The sequence below is a fragment of the Colius striatus genome, chromosome 1, assembly GCF_028858725.1.
Source record: "Colius striatus isolate bColStr4 chromosome 1, bColStr4.1.hap1, whole genome shotgun sequence".
Taxonomy (NCBI): domain Eukaryota; kingdom Metazoa; phylum Chordata; class Aves; order Coliiformes; family Coliidae; genus Colius; species Colius striatus.
In genome coordinates this window covers 62,360,157-62,378,902 of record NC_084759.1, presented here as the reverse complement: position 1 = coordinate 62,378,902, position 18,746 = coordinate 62,360,157, and the positions used below count along the sequence as shown (strand labels likewise).

Here is an 18,746-nt window from a genome sequence, read left to right as displayed (position 1 = left end):
TTGAACTTCACATCAGTCCTCATGATTTGGGGCTGTTTCAGCTGGGAAATCTTTGGCAAGGCCTTCTCCTCTGTCTCTGCACATGAGAGCATCCACATGTGTGCACTGCTTCTAGAAAGAGTCCCACTTAGCACTGAAGTTGATAGTGAGATGGTTGCAGTGGAAACCCAAACGCGTTCCCCTGGGGTGCTGCTCATGGAAAAGGGCAGGCAAGAGCACAGCTTGTTCTTTTTTTAATTGGTATTTTGGTACTAGAGATGAGAATATACTGGGTGATGGTGTTTGGGACAGAGGGGTGGACAGCCCTAAGGAAATAGAGGGTGGGCTTAGGTTGGCCAGTGCTCAGGAGGTGGCTGACAGTGCTCTGAGGCCTTGAGATGATCTGTATCACCGTCAAGAAAAAAGTGACTGGAGAAGACAGGCAGGAAGGATACCTTCTTCTTGCTGGCTTAATATGTGCTTTGACCAGATGGATGCATTTGGAGGGGTGGCTAGGTAACCTTTTTTTCTGAGCAGGTTCCCCGTGGGTAAACATAGGCATTGCTCGTTGCCCAACATGAATTTGTGTTTGTTCCGTGTCTGGTTTAGCTAAGTTTGTGTTTCTTGGAAATGATTTCCAGCTCTTGGCAGTTTGGAAGTCAAATGTCCTTACCCTGCCAGTCGCAAGCCTTGCAGTGTTCCCTCAGTTAGTCATTAAACTGCTTATCACGTCAGATAAATCCTCAGGCTGTGCTCATGGGTGGGGGCTGAATAGGTCAGGCCCATGCAGGTATCCTGCGCCTTGGGACATGTCCCCAGGGTGCCCCACTGTTATCAGCCAGCAGGCATGTCCCACAACCCATGCTTTCCAGTCCGGGAATGGCTCCTCCCTGCTAGAGGTTGCCCTTGTCTACCACTGGGGAATGTGGGCACCTCATCTTCAGACAGGGGAGGTTAGGAGAGATGAGTCATAACGCTGGTCCAGCTTTGGTTAAGAGGTGCTCTTGCTGAGTGCTTTCAGAAGAAGCCCTGTGCTGAGGTGGGGGAGATGGAAGGGCTTAGAGAGCTTCATCCCACAATAGAAGAAATACAGCAAAATCCTTGTGACCTACTCAGCTATAACTGGAGAATAAAAATTATTATTACTATTATTACCTTATTATAATAATAAAAAGGTATGGCATGTCACCTTTGTCTTCTAAATGGGAATGAGTTCCTCTCTGGTTTTTTTCCTAAGATTTTTTCTAATAACCTATAGGAAGATTAAAGGAAGGTGCAGCTGCAGTGCACTTGTCAGATTTTTGCCATTCCAGTTGCATCTCAAGTGTTTTCTCCAAATGGGTTTTACCAGAAAATACCTTACAGAATCACAGTTACAGAATCACAGAATCTTAAGGGTTGGAAGGGACCTCGAAAGATCATCTAGTCCAAATCCCCTACCAGAGTAGGAGCCCCTGGAGTAGGTCACACAGGAACTAGTCCAGGTGGGTTTTGAGTGTCTCCAGAGAAGGGGGTTCCACAACCCATCTGGATGGCCAGTTCCAGTACTCCTTCACTCTTACAGTAAAGAAATTCTTCCTTGTGTTTCTTTGGAACTTCATGTGTTCCAACTTGTACGCATTAACCCTTGTCCTGTCATTGGACATCACTGAGAACAGCCTGGCTCCATCTTTCTGACACCCACCCTTTACATATTTGTAAACATTAATGAGACCACCACTCACTCTCCTCTTTGCCAAGCTAAAGAGCCTTAGCTCCCTCAGCCTTTCACCATAAGGGAGATGCTTTACCCCCTTCATCATCTTTGTGGCCCTGCGCTGAACTCTCTCCAGCAGCTGCCTGTCCTTCTTGAACTGAGGGGCCCAGAACTGGACACAATGTTCTAGATGTGGTCTCATGAGGGCAGAGTAGAAGGGGAGGGGAACCTCTCTCAACCTACTGCCCACAGCCCTTCTAATACACACCAGGATGCCCTTGGCCTTCTTGGCCACAAGGGCACATTGCTGGCTCATGCTCATCCTGCTGTACACCAAGACCCCCAGGTCCCTTTCCCCTACACTACTCTCTAAGAGTTCATTCCGCAGCCTGTACTGGCACCTGGGGTTATTCTTTCCCAGATGCAACACTCTGCATGTGCCTTTGTTGAATATTATTAGATTTCTATCTGCCCAACTGTCCAGCCTGTCCAGGTCTCGTTGAATGGCAGCACAGCCTTGTGGTGTGTCAGCCACTCTCCCTAGTTTAGTATCCTCAGCAAACTTGCTGACAATGCCCTCTGTTCCCTCATCAAGGTCATTAATGAATAGATTGAACAGTACTGGTCCCAGCAGTGACCCCTGAGGGACTCCACTAGATACAGGCCTCCAACTAGATCCTGCCCCATTGATCACAACTCTGCCTTCGTCCCTTCAACCAATTAACAATCCACCTCACTACCTGATGATCCAGCCTAGACTTTCACAGTTTTGCTGCCAGGATGCTGTGGGAGATGGTGTCAAATGCTTGACACCACTGAACTACTAGCATCCATCCACCTGGTTACATCTTCATAAAAGGCTGTCAGGTTTGTCAAACGTGATTTCCCTTTGGTAAAGCCATGTTGACTGTTCCCAGTGATGCTCTTATCCTTTAAATGCCTGGAGATAGCACCCAGGATAAGTCATTCTGTCACCTATCCAGGGATGGAGATGAGGCTTAACCAGTCAGTAGTTACCCAGCTCCTCCTTCTTGCCCTTTTTGAAGGCTGGAATGACATTTGTTTTCCTCCAGTCCTCAGGCACCTCTCCTATTCTCCACGACTTATTAAAGATGATGGAGAGTGGTTTAGCAATGACTTCCGCCAGCTCCCTCAGCACCCACGGATGCATCCCATCGGGGCCCAGGTACATCCAGACTGCTCAACTGATCCTTAACCCAGTCCTCACCAACCAAACAAAATTCCTCCTTTAACGTGGCTTCCTCTGGAGTCTGGGGCTCCTGAGGACAGTCTCCAGCAGTACAGACAGAGGCAAAGAAGGCATTCAGTAACTCTGCCTTCTCTGCATCCTCTGTCACCAGAGCATCTGCCTCACTCAACAGTGGGCCTATGTTGCCTCTAGCATTAGTTTTACCTGCAATGTATTTGAAGAAGCCCTTCTTGTTGTCCTTGACCTCCCCTGCAAGGTATAACTACCAACAAGTCTTTAGCTTTCCTAATTGCCTCCCTACATCCTCTAATTACAGTCTTACATTAATCCCAAGTGGCCATCCCTTCTTTTCATGATCTATAGACTCTCTTCTTCCACTTGAGTTTGCCCAACAGTTCCCTATTTAACCATGTGGGTCTCCCGGTCCCCTTTCTTGATTTCCTACCCACTGGGATGCTCTGATCCCGTGCCTGGAAAATGTGATCCTTGAATAGAGATCAACTATCTTGGACCCCTTTATCCTCTAACACCCTGTCCCACAGAATGTCCCCTAGCAATTGCTTGAAAAGGCCGAAGCTGGCCCTGCTAAAGTCCAGGGCTACAATCCTGCTTGGTATTCTGTTTCTACCACACAAGATCTTCAACTCCACCATCTCGTGGTCACTGCAGTCAGGGTGCCCTCAGCCTTTACCACTTCAACCAGATCCTGCTTGTTCGTGAGTACAAGATCCAGTAGTGCTCCTCTCCTAGTCGGCACATCCAGCATTTGCATCAAGAAGTTACCACTGATACACTGAAAGAACCTCCTGGACTGTAAGTGGCTAGCGGTGTAGGTCTTCCAGCAGATATCTGGGTAGTTGAAATCCCTCATGAGAACCAGGGCCTGTGATTTTGAGGCTGCTGCCAGCTGCCTGTAGAAGGCCTCATCAACTTCCCCAGCCTGATCAGGTGGCCGGGAATAAACACCCACAGCAATGTCACAAGTGCTAGCCTGCCCCTTAATTCTAACCCACAAACTCTCAACTTGCCCCTCATCCTCACCTGCACAGAATACAGCACATTCCAGCTGCTCTTTCAGATAAAGAGCAACTCCACCACCTCGCCCTGCTGGCCGGTCTTTCCTAAAAAGGAAATAGCCATCCATGACCACATTCCAGTCATGTGAGCTGTCCCACCATGTCTGTAATAACCACTACATCATAGCCCCTTGCCTGTACACAGACTTCCAGCTCATCCTGTTTATCCCCCATGCTGCATGCATTGGTGTACAGGCATTTCAAGGAGGAAGCTGATCATGTAGAATTCACCCCCAGTACTGGCTTGCCACCCTTAGGCTCAACTCCAGTGGGCATGGTTTTATCCCCCTCTCCCTTCTAGATTAGTTTAAAGCCCTTTCTGTGAGCCCTACTAACTCATTTGCAAGGATCTTTCTCCCTCTTTGAGACAGATGAACTCCACTTGTCACCAGACCTGGCATCATGAAAATTTCACCATGTTCAAAAAATCCAAAGTTGTGTTGGTGGCACCAGTCTCTGAGCCACCTGCTAATCAGTTGTGCTTTCCTTATTCATCCAGTATTCCTCCCTGCCATGAGAGGGATGGAGCAGGATACTACTTGTGCTCCTGAGCCATCTAGCATTCTCCCCAATGTCCCGAAGTAATTTTTTGTAGCTTTTGAACTTCTCTCTGTAACCTCGTCAGTACCAACCTGCATTACCAACAGCAGGTAGTAACCCTACCTTAGAGAAATGGTCTTTAATGACTCGGGTTCTGTGCATGTCTTTCCATTAAGTTAGCTAAAAACGAAGATGAGAGGTCAGATAGAGGTTAAGTCATGGTGAAATATTATATGCAGAGCCTTTTAGCATACTTCTAGCCTTTAGACCTCCAGCACACAACAGTGAAATGACCTTCATTTAAAAATATGTGCCATAGGATTTGTTACAGAAGCTCAGGTTTTTCTTTGACACATAGGTGTCTGGGTCATCCACAAAAGGCGGCACAAATGTGCTGAGAAGGTTGAAAATGTAAACAAGACTGCATGGTAACCAGCCTGCCTGACACAAAGCAGAGGAAAAGAAAACCTGTTGTCTGCCCAGATGAAAAGGCATGTGACCAGCTGGTCGAGGGAGGTGATTCTGTCCCTCTACTTCATTCTCGCAAGACCCAACCTGGAGTTCCGCATCCAGCTCTGGTGCCCACAGCTTAAGAAAGACATGGATCTGTTGAAGCAAGTCCAGAGGAGGGACATGAAGATCGTCAGATGGGTGCTTTTCCTTTGGAAAGCTGGGGTTGTTCAGCCTGGGGAAGAGGAAGCTCTAGGGAAACCTAGCAGCCTCCCAGAACCTAAAGGGAGCCCTTGTGACCTAGAAGGCCAATGGCATCCTGGGGTGTATTAGAAGGGCTGTGGGCAGTAGGTCGAGAGAGGTTCTCCTCCCACTCTATTCTGCCCTCGTGAGACCACATCTGGAATATTGCATCCAGTTTTAGGCCCCTCAGTTCAAGAAGGGCATGCAGCTTCTGGAGAGAGTTCATTGCAGGGCCACCAAGATGATGAAGGAGGTAGAGCATCTCCCTTATGATGAAAAGCTGAAGGAGTTGGGGCTCTTCAGCTTGGAGGAGAGGAGGGTGAGGGGTTACCTCATTAATGTTTACAAATATGTAAAGGGCAGGTGTCAGGAGGATGGAGCCAGCCTGTTCTCAGCGATGTCCAATGATAGGACAAGGGGCAATAGGTACAAGTTGAAACATAAGAGGTTCCAAAGAAACATAAGGGAAAACTTATTCACTGTGAGAGTGACAGAGCACTGGCATAGGCTGCCCAGATGGGTTGTCGAGTCTCCTTCTCTAGTGACATTCAAAACCCACCTGGACAAGTTCCTGTGTGACCTGCTCCAAATGGTCCTGCTCTGGCGGGGGAGTGGACTAGATGATCTTTCAAGGTCCCTTCCAACCCTTGAGATTCTGTGATTCTATGAGACTGGAACAGATTTCCCAAGAAGGCAGTGAATGCCCCGTCTCTGGAAGTGTTCAAGGCCAGGCTGGATCAGGCTTTGAGCAACCTAGTCTAGTGGAAGGTATCTCTACCCTTGGCAGGGGGAACGGACCTAGAAGAGCTTTAAGATCTATTACAACCCAAACCCTTCTGTGATTGTTTGATGAATATGTGGTGACTCACAAATCCAAGCAAACCTAATCATCTCCCATTAGACCACCTGTTTATACAAAACAGGAAACCTTCAGATTTTTCTCAGTTTACACATGATTTTATCTGGCAGGAAGGAAGCACAATTCACAATGAACTGATCATTTCCACTACACTTTGAGGGATGGCCCTCTGTCTCTCAATTTTTATTCTTAAAAAGATCCAACTTAAAAAGTCATCTATTTTAGAATATTGCACTGGAAAAACACTTGATAACTTGCTTGCAGAGACTTCTGAAAGCATCTCTATCCAGGATGTGTCCTTCTGTTCTTAATAGATACAGTTCAGGTTGGGCAGAGTTAAGTTCCTGATCTCAAGTATCCAGTGACTAGTTCTAGAGTGTTTCATTAGGTCCCTGTCCTGGCAGTTGCTCTGTATGTTTCACGAGTAATCACTATACTTATATTGTATTGGATCCTTGGAATTTCGTAGTATAAAACAGGTAATCTTGAAGCACATTGCTGGTTTTTTTCTGGTTGCGCTATAATTTAATTTGTCAGTGCTATTTTCTGCTATTTACTTTGTCTTGTCTTAGACCCAGTAAAAAGAAAGGAGTGGGGTTTCCTGCTATCACCCTTTTTCCACTGTTTTGAACTTTAACATTCAAATCCAAATGTTTTATAGCATACCTAATATTGTCTGTCTGGTTGTGACATGCTAGTTGGCACTTGTGCCTGCTAATGACATGCCTGAAGGTATCTAAACATTTCCCTTCATTTCAGGACATACTTGCCTACATGTTTTTACATATTCTTTGGCTAAGTTTCTCATGCAGTGCTGTAGATTTTTTTTCCATGTTTTTTTTCTGTGCAAGCTTGAACTGCAGCTGAACTTCTCTAAGCTGTGAGAAAATTCAGATCCAAATCCCTTAAGATTAGTTCCGTATTTCAGCTGGTTGATATAGTGACCCTTGTTCTCTAAAATTAGGACTTGATGATCTTAAAGGTCTTTTCCAATCAATATGATTCCATGAAATAAGCACCCTAAAGGAAAAGCCTTATTTCCCTTCATGTTTTGGCTGTACTGTTCCATAAATTGCAAAGGTTTCCATCCCTGGGTGTTCTTCCTCCCCCTGGTACTTACTTCCTCCAATATGCTGGATCAGTCTTGCAGGAAATGTAGAGTAGGGAAGAGATCAAATGGGTTCATGGAAAATGCTTCCCCCCAGGAAAGGTTTTTGTAAGCTAATTTCCTGCCCAGAATCCACTTAGCTGCATCAGAGTTTTAGCAGTCTGTCAAAACTCAGATGTCTCTTGTGATGTAAATGTGTGACTGAAAATGCCTCACAGTCTCAGCAGTTTGAGAGGAAATGTGTGCTATTAACACTGTATGCTGATAGCTGAATTAAGGTGGGTAGATTGAATGCCTAGCACATGGTCTAGCCCCCTCATGTTCTATTACCTAATTGCATCTGGAGACAAACTGTTGTGTTACAGCATTTATGTTAAGAGCATACTCCTCATCCCTCTAACACTCAGATTTTTTTCTGTTTGCAGTTTGAAGGGAGAAAGTACTGTGAACATGACTTTCAAATGCTTTTTGCCCCTTGCTGCCATCAATGTGGTAAGTTTTATATTGAAGTGAAACACTTCACACAATTCATAAATAGGGACGTCACTGGGGGAAGATGTGCAACCCTTGTGTACATTCTCTGGGAGGTGACCCTGTACAGCTGAGTATCTGAACTTCCAGAATGTATTAAACTTCAGAGAGTTTGGAGAGCTGCTTTTCCTAAAGATCATCAAATAATAGGATTTTTTTTATTTAAAAAAAAAAGTTTGCATTATTTGAGCGAGTAGTGTATGTGTTGATCCAGTGATCCAATGACCAGACCACTCACAAACTCCTGACTATATGCATCATTCAGGACTCCTGATTATATGTATCTATACATCTGCATGTGGTCATATACCAAGATGATCAGGGGACTGGAACATCTTTCACACAAGGAAAGGCTGTGGGAACTGGGGCTGTTTAGTCTAGAAAAAAGGAGACTGGGAGGGGATCTTATTAATATTTACAAATACCTAAATGGTGAGTGTCAGGGGGTTGGGGCATCCCTTTTTTCTGTGGTATCTAGCAACAGGACAAGGGGTAATGGGATGAAGCTGGAAACACAAAAGGTTCCATTTAAACATAAGAAAAAACTATTTCACCATGAGAGTGAGGGAGCCCTGGCACAGGCTGCCCAGAGGAGTTGTGGAGTCTCCTTCCTTGGAGGTCTTCAAGACCCGCCTGGACACATTTCTGTGTGACCTGATCTAGGTTGACCTGCTTCTGCAGGGGGGTTGGACTAGATGATCTCTAAAGGTCCCTTGCAACCCCTACCATTCTATGTTGCTGTGATATTTGGCTCTTCTCATGGAGCTGAAACCCTGCAACAAGTCTTTTTCATCTGCTTTGACTATTGTAACCCACCTTTGCTATCCTACTCTGCAGAAGTGAGAACAGTCTTCATGGTCAGCTGGTCCCCTGTTGTACTTTTGAAACAAATCTCTTTAAGGCTTCAGTATCTAGTATCTGCCCTATGTAACACGAAATGATCGTGTATCTTCTGCTCTGTAATCATTTGAGTTTTTTTTCCCCCCATGTGTGTGACACAGGGTGCTTGGGCAGGGCTGGGAAGTCATTACTTTACTATTGCCTCTACTGGTCTGGAAGCTCTTGCATTTCTGTGGTACCTTCGCAAAGCACTATGGCTTTCACTTATCTTGGTGATGCCTTTCCCTGTGTGGAGGGAGGGGTTGAACACCAGTGGAGAGGGAAGCAGATGTTGTGTGTTTGAATTTAAAGCTACAGATGTGAACAAGCAGAGGAAGACAAAAAAATGATCAGTGGTGATTTCTGAGGAGCCACACTGCCTTTCTCCAGCATTTCTCTTGCCCAGCTGGCACAAGTCCCACTTCTCCTGCCTTGGCTCCTTATAGCATGAGCTCCCTTAAAACTTCATCAAGGTCCTACTCAGAGCTGGGCTTTGCTGGTTCTTGAATTTAGTAACCACAGCCAAAACCAACAGGGTGGTTGTCAGCAGTATTGAGCATTCCTGACATTTCTGGAGTCCATTGGGTTTTGTTCTTGAAAAGCTCTGACTTCATGGGAACCTGGATGTTATCGTCTGCATCAGTTACCTGTCCTATCGCTCTCCTTTGGCAGCTGATGGAGCCCTCCGTTCTCCAAAGCCAGGACTCAGCCTCCCACGGCACTGGGAAGCTGAGCTGCCAACACATTTTAGGCAGAGCCTTTGCACTGCTCAGAGGCCTTGGCTACACTGTGTCTGCATAAGCAATGACTAAATCAGAGGTGTGGTGGACATGGCTCCACTGCTTGTGCTGTACTGTTGCACTGTGTATGCAAAACAGTAGTTCTCATTATGTTCTTAATGCCTCACAGGACAGGACTCCTTGTGGTAGGTGAGAAGTTGTGTGTGTTGGATTGACTTTTCTGCAGCTTCACTGTGGCTTTGTGTTTTGACTCCATGTGAGGGTTTGTACATGACAAGTTAAAATTGTTGTCATCTTCAAGAAAAGGAGAAAGATAATTAGGGCACAATTTATATATTTCTTAACAGCTTGAGAACAACTAAGGAAAAACATGAAAGGGACTAAGAAAGGATGACTGCAGAGAGAAAGGGCAGTGTGCATGTGGAAAGGCGTGTATGTAAAGAGCAGGTCAGGAAGGATGTTTTCTTCTGACCCATAGCAAAAAAAATCAAACAAACCCAAATTCCAGAGTGTAGAACCAGAACTGTAATACTGAAAGCAGTGTATCCTACCAGATTTAGGGGACAAGAGATGATGATGATATCATTGTAGCAGTTCAGTTGTGGATTGCTTTTAACTTTGTCTTGCACAATATTTTACATTCTGATGTTGTGTTTCTTACAGGTGAGTTCATTATTGGTCGTGTTATTAAAGCTATGAACAACAGCTGGCATCCAGAGTGCTTCTGCTGTGATATCTGCCAACAAGTATTGGCTGATATTGGATTTGTCAAGAATGCTGGCAGGTAGATCTTCACCCTTCCGTCTATTAACTGGTCATTAATAAAATGAACTAAGAGGGGAGACTGAAAGGTTTTGGTTCATGAAGCTTTCCAGCTGAGGTGAAGCAACTGAAGTGTCTTTTGTGGGGAAAAGTGCATCACAAAACCAAGAGTGGATATCTTTAAATACACACTTAATATATAAACAGTTTACGTACTTTAACACCAGGTTTCTTGGCAAACACACTCTCTACCCAGTGACATTTCATTAGACGTGATAAGGGAGAAAACACTCAGATACAGAACATAATTTAACATAAATTTTTATTTTCTTTTTCCTACTTGGGTTTCCAATTTTGGCTTAATTTAGCACTTTATTTATTAATAATTGCTTAAAGTTCTATGGGATCCTTCATAGAGAAGAATATTTTTACTAGCTGTGAAAAGAAGAATGTTTTACAAGTGGATTCCAAGGTCATTATGGATAATATAGTATACTGAGTTACCTACAGAATTAGGACCTGTGTGCTCACCCAGCTTCCATTCTAAATTTTAAAGATTTTGAGAGTAAAACATTCATCAATGAAGATCTGTAGCAGACTGTGTTCTCTGTGTTTCAACACAGCTTAAACTCAAATGAGCTGGATAAATTATACTCCTGGTGTGACAGAAAATAAAATTATCACCCTGCCTCTTCTGAACTGTGTTTTCTTAGCCAGGAAAATGTTTTAAAGATTATTTTCCCTCCAAAAAGGGGTGATTGAAATGAGATTTTTATAAATTTTCAGTTCATATTTTGCACTGTAGTACCTGGATAGCTATACTTACCTCTCTTTTTTTTCCCCCTGTTGTTTCAGACATCTCTGCCGTCCTTGCCATAACAGGGAAAAAGCCAGAGGCCTGGGGAAGTACATTTGCCAGAAGTGTCATGCTATTATTGATGAACAGCCTCTCATTTTCAAAAATGATCCTTACCACCCTGATCATTTCAACTGTGCAAACTGCGGGTAACTTGTGTTCTGCAAAGGAAAAGAGGAGAATGCTGGGTTTATTTGCTTCATTGATTTACATCTTAAAGTGAAAACATGTCCTGTACAACTGGCAAGAGGGGTGGGGTTTGAGTGCCCTGCAGTCAGATGTGTGTTACTGCTTTTGGGATGGTAAGGTATGGACCTTGAGTGCAAAAAAACAGCTGAGCCATTGGGGAGCAAAGAAAGATTGGGCTCTGCAGGACAAGACAGTATCTTACAAAATAGGAAGTATGGACACAGATAGCAGTTACTGTGATCAGTCTTGAACTATGTTGAACTATGTCATATTTGCTGCTTCTGCATGACCCTAGTATAAATACCATTTCTAAAACAAATGCTAAATTATGGTTTTTTTCTGTTCAGAAACTGTCGAGAGTTGACAGTTCAGTGCCCTTATTCACGCTCTCGATTCATTGCCTTTTGAACAGGAAGGAACTTACGGCTGATGCTCGTGAGTTGAAGGGAGAGCTCTATTGCTTACCCTGCCACGACAAAATGGGTGTCCCCATCTGTGGGGCGTGCAGAAGACCAATTGAAGGCCGTGTGGTGAATGCTATGGGCAAACAGTGGCACGTAGAGGTAAACAGCATATATTGTCTTTCATGTGGTCTTTTACAAACATAAATGTTCTTACCTTTGATTTTGCTGATGAATTACAGTGAAATGCCTTCTCCAAATCCTTCCTTCAGCCTTCTTGTAGCTGGTCTTCCACTCTGAAACAGGAGTTATTTCCAACCTTACAGAGAGCTTTGACTGTGAAACTGAAATCAGTAATCAAAGGAAGCACTGTGAAGTCTTTAGAAAACATTTCAGAATGCCAAGCAGCACATGCAGAAAGGCAGTAAAATTCTGTGGCAACCATAATGTTTACTGAGCATCATAATACCCTTATGTCTTCCATAGCCACCTGCCATGTCTGCATCTCTAAAGCTTTACGTGAGAGTTCATTGTTCAAGCCATGTACAGGACTTAATTCCACACCTTGCATTTAAGTTAGAAAGATGAACAGTTTATTCTTTCTGTTGTTTTGAAGACCTCCTGCAGCAAATGCTTTCATCACAAGAGTGAAGAATGATGGTGCAAATTATTTAATGTCTTTTAATTCTGTTCATATTCAGATTGTTCTCATATTGATAACATTTGAGAATCCCTTTGCTTGGATTTTTTTGTTTTGTAACTTCTAGATTGAAACGTTGGAAGACATTAAAAGGAACATTATTTTAGTGGTCTAAATATAAAAAAGTTTTAACTCTCCTCTTCAAGATGGCACAGATAGTTCAGCCATAGGATTCAGTCCACGGATAGGTTTCAGTCATATTCAGTTCTGGGCTTGATTGGTTTGCTTACCAGAAAAAAACACTGTTACCTCCAAATAATCTAAAAAAATATATGTAATTTTTTTTATAGCATTTTGTCTGTGCCAAATGTGAAAAGCCATTCCTGGGTCATCGTCATTATGAGAGAAAAGGCTTGGCATATTGTGAAACCCACTACAATCAGGTAAGGGTGCATATTTTTAAAAATGGTGTTAATTGGTAAACTCATCAATTGGTTTTATTAGACAGAGGTGGAAAAAACAGGGACATTCTTCTGTTTTCTTAGGCACCTGTGGGTATAATGCCAATTGGCAGATGTTCTGTTGCAGTTAACTTACATGGGTTTGTCTATACATGGGTCTGATATTGAGAAAAAAAACTGCAGGTATTTCACAAAGGCTAGCCAGGACAATCAGTTGAGTTGTTTCTCAGTTGTTAGTGGTACTTAGTGAGAGCTGTTTGAGCTCTTACCTCTCTGTGAGATAAGAGCAGCTAATGACACTCGGTCTTTCCCAAAAATATGAAGATTTGCCATTCAGTAGCTGTGGTTCAAGAGGAGGCCTTAGTAAGTAGCCCGGTTTTCCCTTCAGCTCTGCTCCAAGATGACAATGTGTTAACATGCAACAGCATCACCTAGCTCGTTCATTAGGAGGATTAATATTAAATTTGTCAGAGACCACCACCTAGTGACCGTTTGCACTTCTGTAGGAGCTCTATACCATGGTACCACCTCTCCCCATGCTCCCTCGATGGTGTAATCCAGCACCATGATATATAGGCGGGTTTTTTTTTTGTTTGTAAGACACATCTGTATTGTGTCACATACACTTCTTTGCTTATTTAAATACAGAAGTAGGGTCTACATCTGGGAGTTGCAAGGCATCTGCTAATTACAGATGGGTTCTTAATTAGCCAGTGATGAAGGATGGGTGATTGAAATGTCCCTGGCATACTTGGAGACGATAAATGCCATCACATCAGCAGTTAGAGTTGTTGCAGCTATGATGGGACAAGTACTTATACCAGACTAGAGCTACGTGTGGAGTGGATGTCTTTTACTAGGTTAACTACTACAGTTATAAAAAATACATGAAATTTTGAGTACTTCATATTGTGGACAAATGTTAAGCCTGGAAATAGCATGAATAATTTTTTGCCTAAATTTTCCTTTTTAAATAAAAATAACCAACACCCACAAAAACATTTCCTTTCTGTTTTTCCAAAAACACCAATATCTCGTTCTAGTTGTGCATGTAAGTCCAAATGTTAAAATTGGCTGGTTAGTAACAATGTGTATGTGACACTAACTGCTGTATTTCACATGTTCAGGAGTTTAAATGTTAAAACAAAATCGTATTTACAGAGGATCAAACAGATGTAAAGAAATGTTTTCATCTTTAATATTATAAAGAGTTTTTGTGATGAGGGGGTGCAAAACCATAATTTGAAAGCCAAACCAGACTTGCCAAGATACTCTATGTTACTGAATAAATAGGAAAGCTATTGTGCCCATCAGTTGAAATACAGCTATTTTGTTAGTTTGAGAAGTTATCCATGATAAAATCATTACATTAAAAACTGGTTATTTCTCTTTCCTCTTCAGCTATTTGGTGATGTTTGTTTCCATTGCAACCGTGTGATTGAAGGAGATGGTAAGTGCTTTTCTAACTGTTTCCTTAATGTTCCTTTCTGGTAGAAGTTCTCTTTAAAAAGAGGAAGTAAGAGGAAAGCAGTCCCCTGTTGAATCCTTGATCATTTTCATTAGAACAAAACTAGCCATTCTCTTGATCAGAAAGTAGGTTAGAACTGATTAGTCATAGACTAGATGACTTACAGCATGACCAAAACCTTACAGCAAGCGTTTTGTGATGATAGAAGACTACCCAGTGGCTTAAAAGAACTGTAGTCAACTGTAAACCTCCTAGGGACATGCAAAGGCCAGAGGTGCTGGGAGATGCAAAGAAGTGGCTTCCTGCCCTACCAACTTCAAAAAAGAGCACTCTACAGGATTTTTTTAAAGTGTCGAGTTCTCATTATGTCAGTTTGGTTCCTGGAGATGTTCACCTGTCTGTCACAGGCAAGAGACATATTTGCCAAAAGCAAATTATTCTACCTGGAGTAATGACACTTTAATTATCTGTTTACCACTGCCTGAAGTAAATACTGCAATGCCAATGTTAGCCTGACCTAAGCCAAAGCCATTAGAAAAGTAGGAGGAAGCCTCCAGTGTGTAAAAAGAGACATAAACTGGTTTGTAGTCATGTAACTATGGGATCAGACCTACATTCCAGAGATGTGCTTTCCCCACATTTTCTGGACTGGACTATACCTTGCAGAATGACAATCCAAAATGCTTAGGAGGAAACGATGTCCTCCTCTTCAGTAAAATCCCATTAGAATGATCAGAACTGGAACTTGAAGTGAATTAATAAATTCAGCTTCATTCGATAGCTACATCTCTGTGTGACTCTGACCTTTTACCATATAATCTGACACACATATTCTCTCTTTTGGACTCTGAACTGAACAGAATGTGTTGTAATGCAGTATGTTTTTTATTTTCAATGTACACCTTCAATTACATTTCTTCTTTCATTTCTGCACGCAAATTTGGCACGGCTGTCATGAGTATTCAGTATTGTTCTCTCTGCCTGGTGAAACAAACACCTGTGGCAGCAGTTTTTCAGGAGGGTAGCTGTGACTGTGTTACAGAGATTGCTTAGGAATAAAGATTTGCACCTGAAAAATTTTGCCTGTATTTTGGCAAGCAGCAGGGCATAACTATGCATCTGTGGACATGCTTGCCCGATAGCAATGGTAAGTTCTGCATAACAATGCTCTGGTTCTGTTTGCTGTTGACAAAACTTTGTATTTTATGAGATAACCACTGTCCTGCATCCTCTTACTTAGATTGAGAGGCAAATTTGGGCAGGGAAAACTTGGAAGGTATATTGAAAAAGGGGAAAAATAGAACATGGAGATACAGAACAATACAGCTTATCAGTGCTTCAGAGTCCTGTTACACTATGCTTACATGTGCCTCCGTAGTCTTGCCATGTCATTGTTATGGTCCTTGATATAAGAATCAAGTGACTGTTCTTCAGGACTTACGAGTGGGAGCTTAAAAATTTCGTAATAACTTTTTTTTTTGGTAATGCTAATGATGTCTTCTTGGTTTTTTTTTTTTTCTTTTCCTGTTGCCATAGTTGTATCTGCTCTGAATAAGGCCTGGTGTGTGAACTGCTTCGCTTGTTCGACTTGCAACACTAAGTTAACACTCAAGTAAGTTGATGGATAAATGTGATGCCTTCAAAACGTATCAGTGGTTATCTTCAAAGTGTAGGTGCTTGCTGTAAGTGTAACTGTTACAGTATGAAAACCACATAAGCACTGAGAAAATAATGTGCGCCTTGTTTCCTCTCGCTCCACTTACTAATGTACATCTCTTCCAGCTGTCTGCTCAGGTCTTCCTTCAGTCAGTCTTCTTAACTCTTCTCCTTTTCTGTCCTTTATTTTTTCTGTGCTTAACTCTAAAGGGATAAGTTTGTTGAAATTGACCTAAAACCTGTCTGCAAACACTGTTATGAGAAAATGCCAGATGAATTTAAGCGACGACTCGCCAAACGGGAACGTGAAGCAAAGGATAAAGAGAAGCAGAAAAAGAAAAAGCCAATCTGTTTGTAAACTTTTTTTCCTTCTCATCACCACCTCTGCTCCTTTCTTTGGTCAGTGCTAAGGGTGCTTTTCTTTTAAGTTTTTGCATGAATGTACAGCTATCGAAACCAAAATATTTTTCACACAACTGCAACTTGAAATATTAACTCATTATTCCTACCATTCTATGATTCTATTCCATTATCTTCTGTTCAGTCTGTTTAGCTCTACAGTTACTTTTGAAAGGCATTTTAAATAACATGGTTAATAAATCTGGTCATTTGAGTAAAAATGGCATCACTTACTCAACAGGATACTGCAATTACTGTCTAGAGTGTATAACCATGTAAAAGCAACTTCATATACATGTGTAAATTGCAGTTGTAATTTTTTGCTTGTGCACATCTAATAGGATGGGTTTAAATTACTCTTTTTCCCACTATCCCGGCCCCTAAACTTTTGTCTGGTTTTTGCTTTGTTGTTTTAGGAATAAATTTGTTGAGTTTGATATGAAGCCTGTCTGCAAAAAGTGTTACGAGAAGTTTCCTCTAGAGCTGAAGAAAAGACTGAAGAAACTAGCTGAAACTTTGGGAAGGAAGTAAAGACTTCATCTGCTTTCCCCTTCCCTTGTGAAAATCTTGTATCTGTTACTTGGGAGGGGGCAAGGGGTGCTGCTTTGAGGCAACAATCAGGCAACAAATGATGATGCACATCTTCTATCAGATCAAAATAACTTAAGATTCTCTTTTCTTTATACATGTATGCTTATTTGTTGACAAACAGACCGTATTTCCCAACTAAATTAAATACCATCTCAGCTGAAAGGTTTCTGACCCTGATAAAGCAGGTGTGAACCGACGCAGGGGCCCCATTCTGCACAGTAACCCCTGCAGAAATTTACAGAGGGACAAAATTTGCTTGTGAATGCCTGAGAAAACAAATTGTCCAAGTGTGTCCAACTTTAGGGACATGTATTGTCATTTATGCTAATTCATATTCAGCATGCACATAAAACTTCCCCAGGTGAAGTGACTTGGGCAAGAAACCAACATACTTGGCCTCGTGGAAAAATTCCCACTTGGATTTCAGGCCAAGTCGTCTCATTCAGAAGCCTGGTTTCAGATGGTTTGAAAAGTACTGGGTTTCTAAATACAGTCACTGTACAAATTACCTACTTCTGTAGCCTATACTTACATGATGGATGTTTGTACACTGTTAGCATGAAATAATCTATATGAAATATATATTCCTATTGCTAGAAATGAGCATACTCAGAACTACTTGAATTTTGCTATATTCCACTCAAAATAACGCATTAACTTTTTATATATGCTTTTGCATTCTAGTTACTTTCTGTGCCTTATTCTGCTGGACCATACATAACAGTGTTCCATTAAATATATATATATAGTTTTATTTTTTATTTCATATTTTTATGCAGAAACTATATGCAAGGTATTTTCAAAAGATAACATCCTTTGCCTTAATTATACAGGATGCAGGAAGTATTTTATTTCAAATGTGAACACCTGAGCTTAAAATTGAGCTTCCAGACTTCAATAATTTTCAGAACAATACTGAAAATATGTATTTCAATTAACTGGCAGTATATTACTTTTACACCTGTGAGTGTAAATGTACAAGGTTTGATCCTGCTAGGATCTATTTCTTTAGCCATCCTCAAGAACTGAGCTCACAAATGACCAGAATTCCTTGTAACACACATTTCTTTGTTTTATACTATTGACTTCTGTCCATCCAAATCTATTTTATTTTGCCCTTTCTGATAGAAAATGCAGTTACTTAGGACTTCTCAACGGTACTACAGTATGAAGTATGCAAACTGGGTTTTTTTTAATATTAGTGTCTTAGACATGTTTTATGTAATTACATCATAGGAATGAAAATTTTCTTTTCTGTTATGAAAAATTAATTGCTTTAAAACATCTGCTTTCCAGTGTCATCAATAAAGGCTATGTTATTAAAGCTTGTGTCACCTCTCTTAAATGAATGCTCGAGAAGGGTGGGAAAGCAACTAGGCTGTCTTGCTTCCCTGTGTTTTTACCTGTGACTGTATGTAAATACTTCTTTGTTGTCCTGAGTTGAAGGATACATGTGCCTTTCCTAAATAGCACGCTGCTGTTAGTTCTTGGGTTCATGAAAGAAACCACACTTAGTTTCATAAAGAACAGCTTGATTCTTCTGGATATTTTCTGAATTGGCACAACTGCTGGCTTTTCCCAAAAAAAACCCCTTCTTGTCTGAGTTTAAAATATACACCCTCCTCTCTATTTTTTCTCTCTTTTCACTGTAATGAAACCATCACCCCAAACCTCCAGTTTAGTGCTAGATAGGGTATTTTTTGGCTATTTTATCCTGCATAGTTATTGAATGCTGTTAACTGTTCAGTAGCTGAATGCAGTCCAGACCTTTGAAGACTAGAAACACTTAAAATGTCCCCTAAAAGCCTTTCTGTAATGTCATGGTTTAACCCCAGCCAGCAGCTGAGCACCCTGCAGCCACTTGCTCACTACCCCCCACCTCCTCCCACAGTGCAGTGGGAAAGAGAATCAGAGAAAAAAAAGAGTGAAACTTGTGGGTTGAGGTAAGTACAGTTTATTATTAAAAGGAAATAAAATATAAGAAGAACAAGAATTGTAAAATATAATAATAG

The 18,746-nt window shown here is 41.8% G+C and overlaps 1 protein-coding gene across 6 annotated transcripts in view; it reads left to right on the top strand.

Moving 5' to 3' along the window:
* Nucleotides 1–18,058, top strand: part of LIMS1 (LIM zinc finger domain containing 1) — a 77,772-nt gene extending 59,714 nt beyond the window's left edge. For 5 of the 6 annotated variants that reach the window (XM_061997282.1, XM_061997289.1, XM_061997297.1 and 2 more), the window contains exons 3-10: nt 7,587–7,653; nt 9,975–10,095; nt 10,929–11,078; nt 11,531–11,681; nt 12,510–12,602; nt 14,022–14,070; nt 15,625–15,700; nt 16,560–18,058. In XM_061997282.1, coding sequence (XP_061853266.1) covers nt 7,587–7,653; nt 9,975–10,095; nt 10,929–11,078; nt 11,531–11,681; nt 12,510–12,602; nt 14,022–14,070; nt 15,625–15,700; nt 16,560–16,674 — 822 coding nt within the window. In that variant the 3' untranslated portion in view covers nt 16,675–18,058. Of the gene's footprint in view, nt 1–7,586; nt 7,654–9,974; nt 10,096–10,928; nt 11,079–11,530; nt 11,682–12,509; nt 12,603–14,021; nt 14,071–15,624; nt 15,701–15,954; nt 16,514–16,559 lie in introns of those variants that run through there. The other variant, XM_061997303.1, reaches the window with a different exon arrangement.
* Nucleotides 18,059–18,746: the final 688 nt, after the last annotated feature.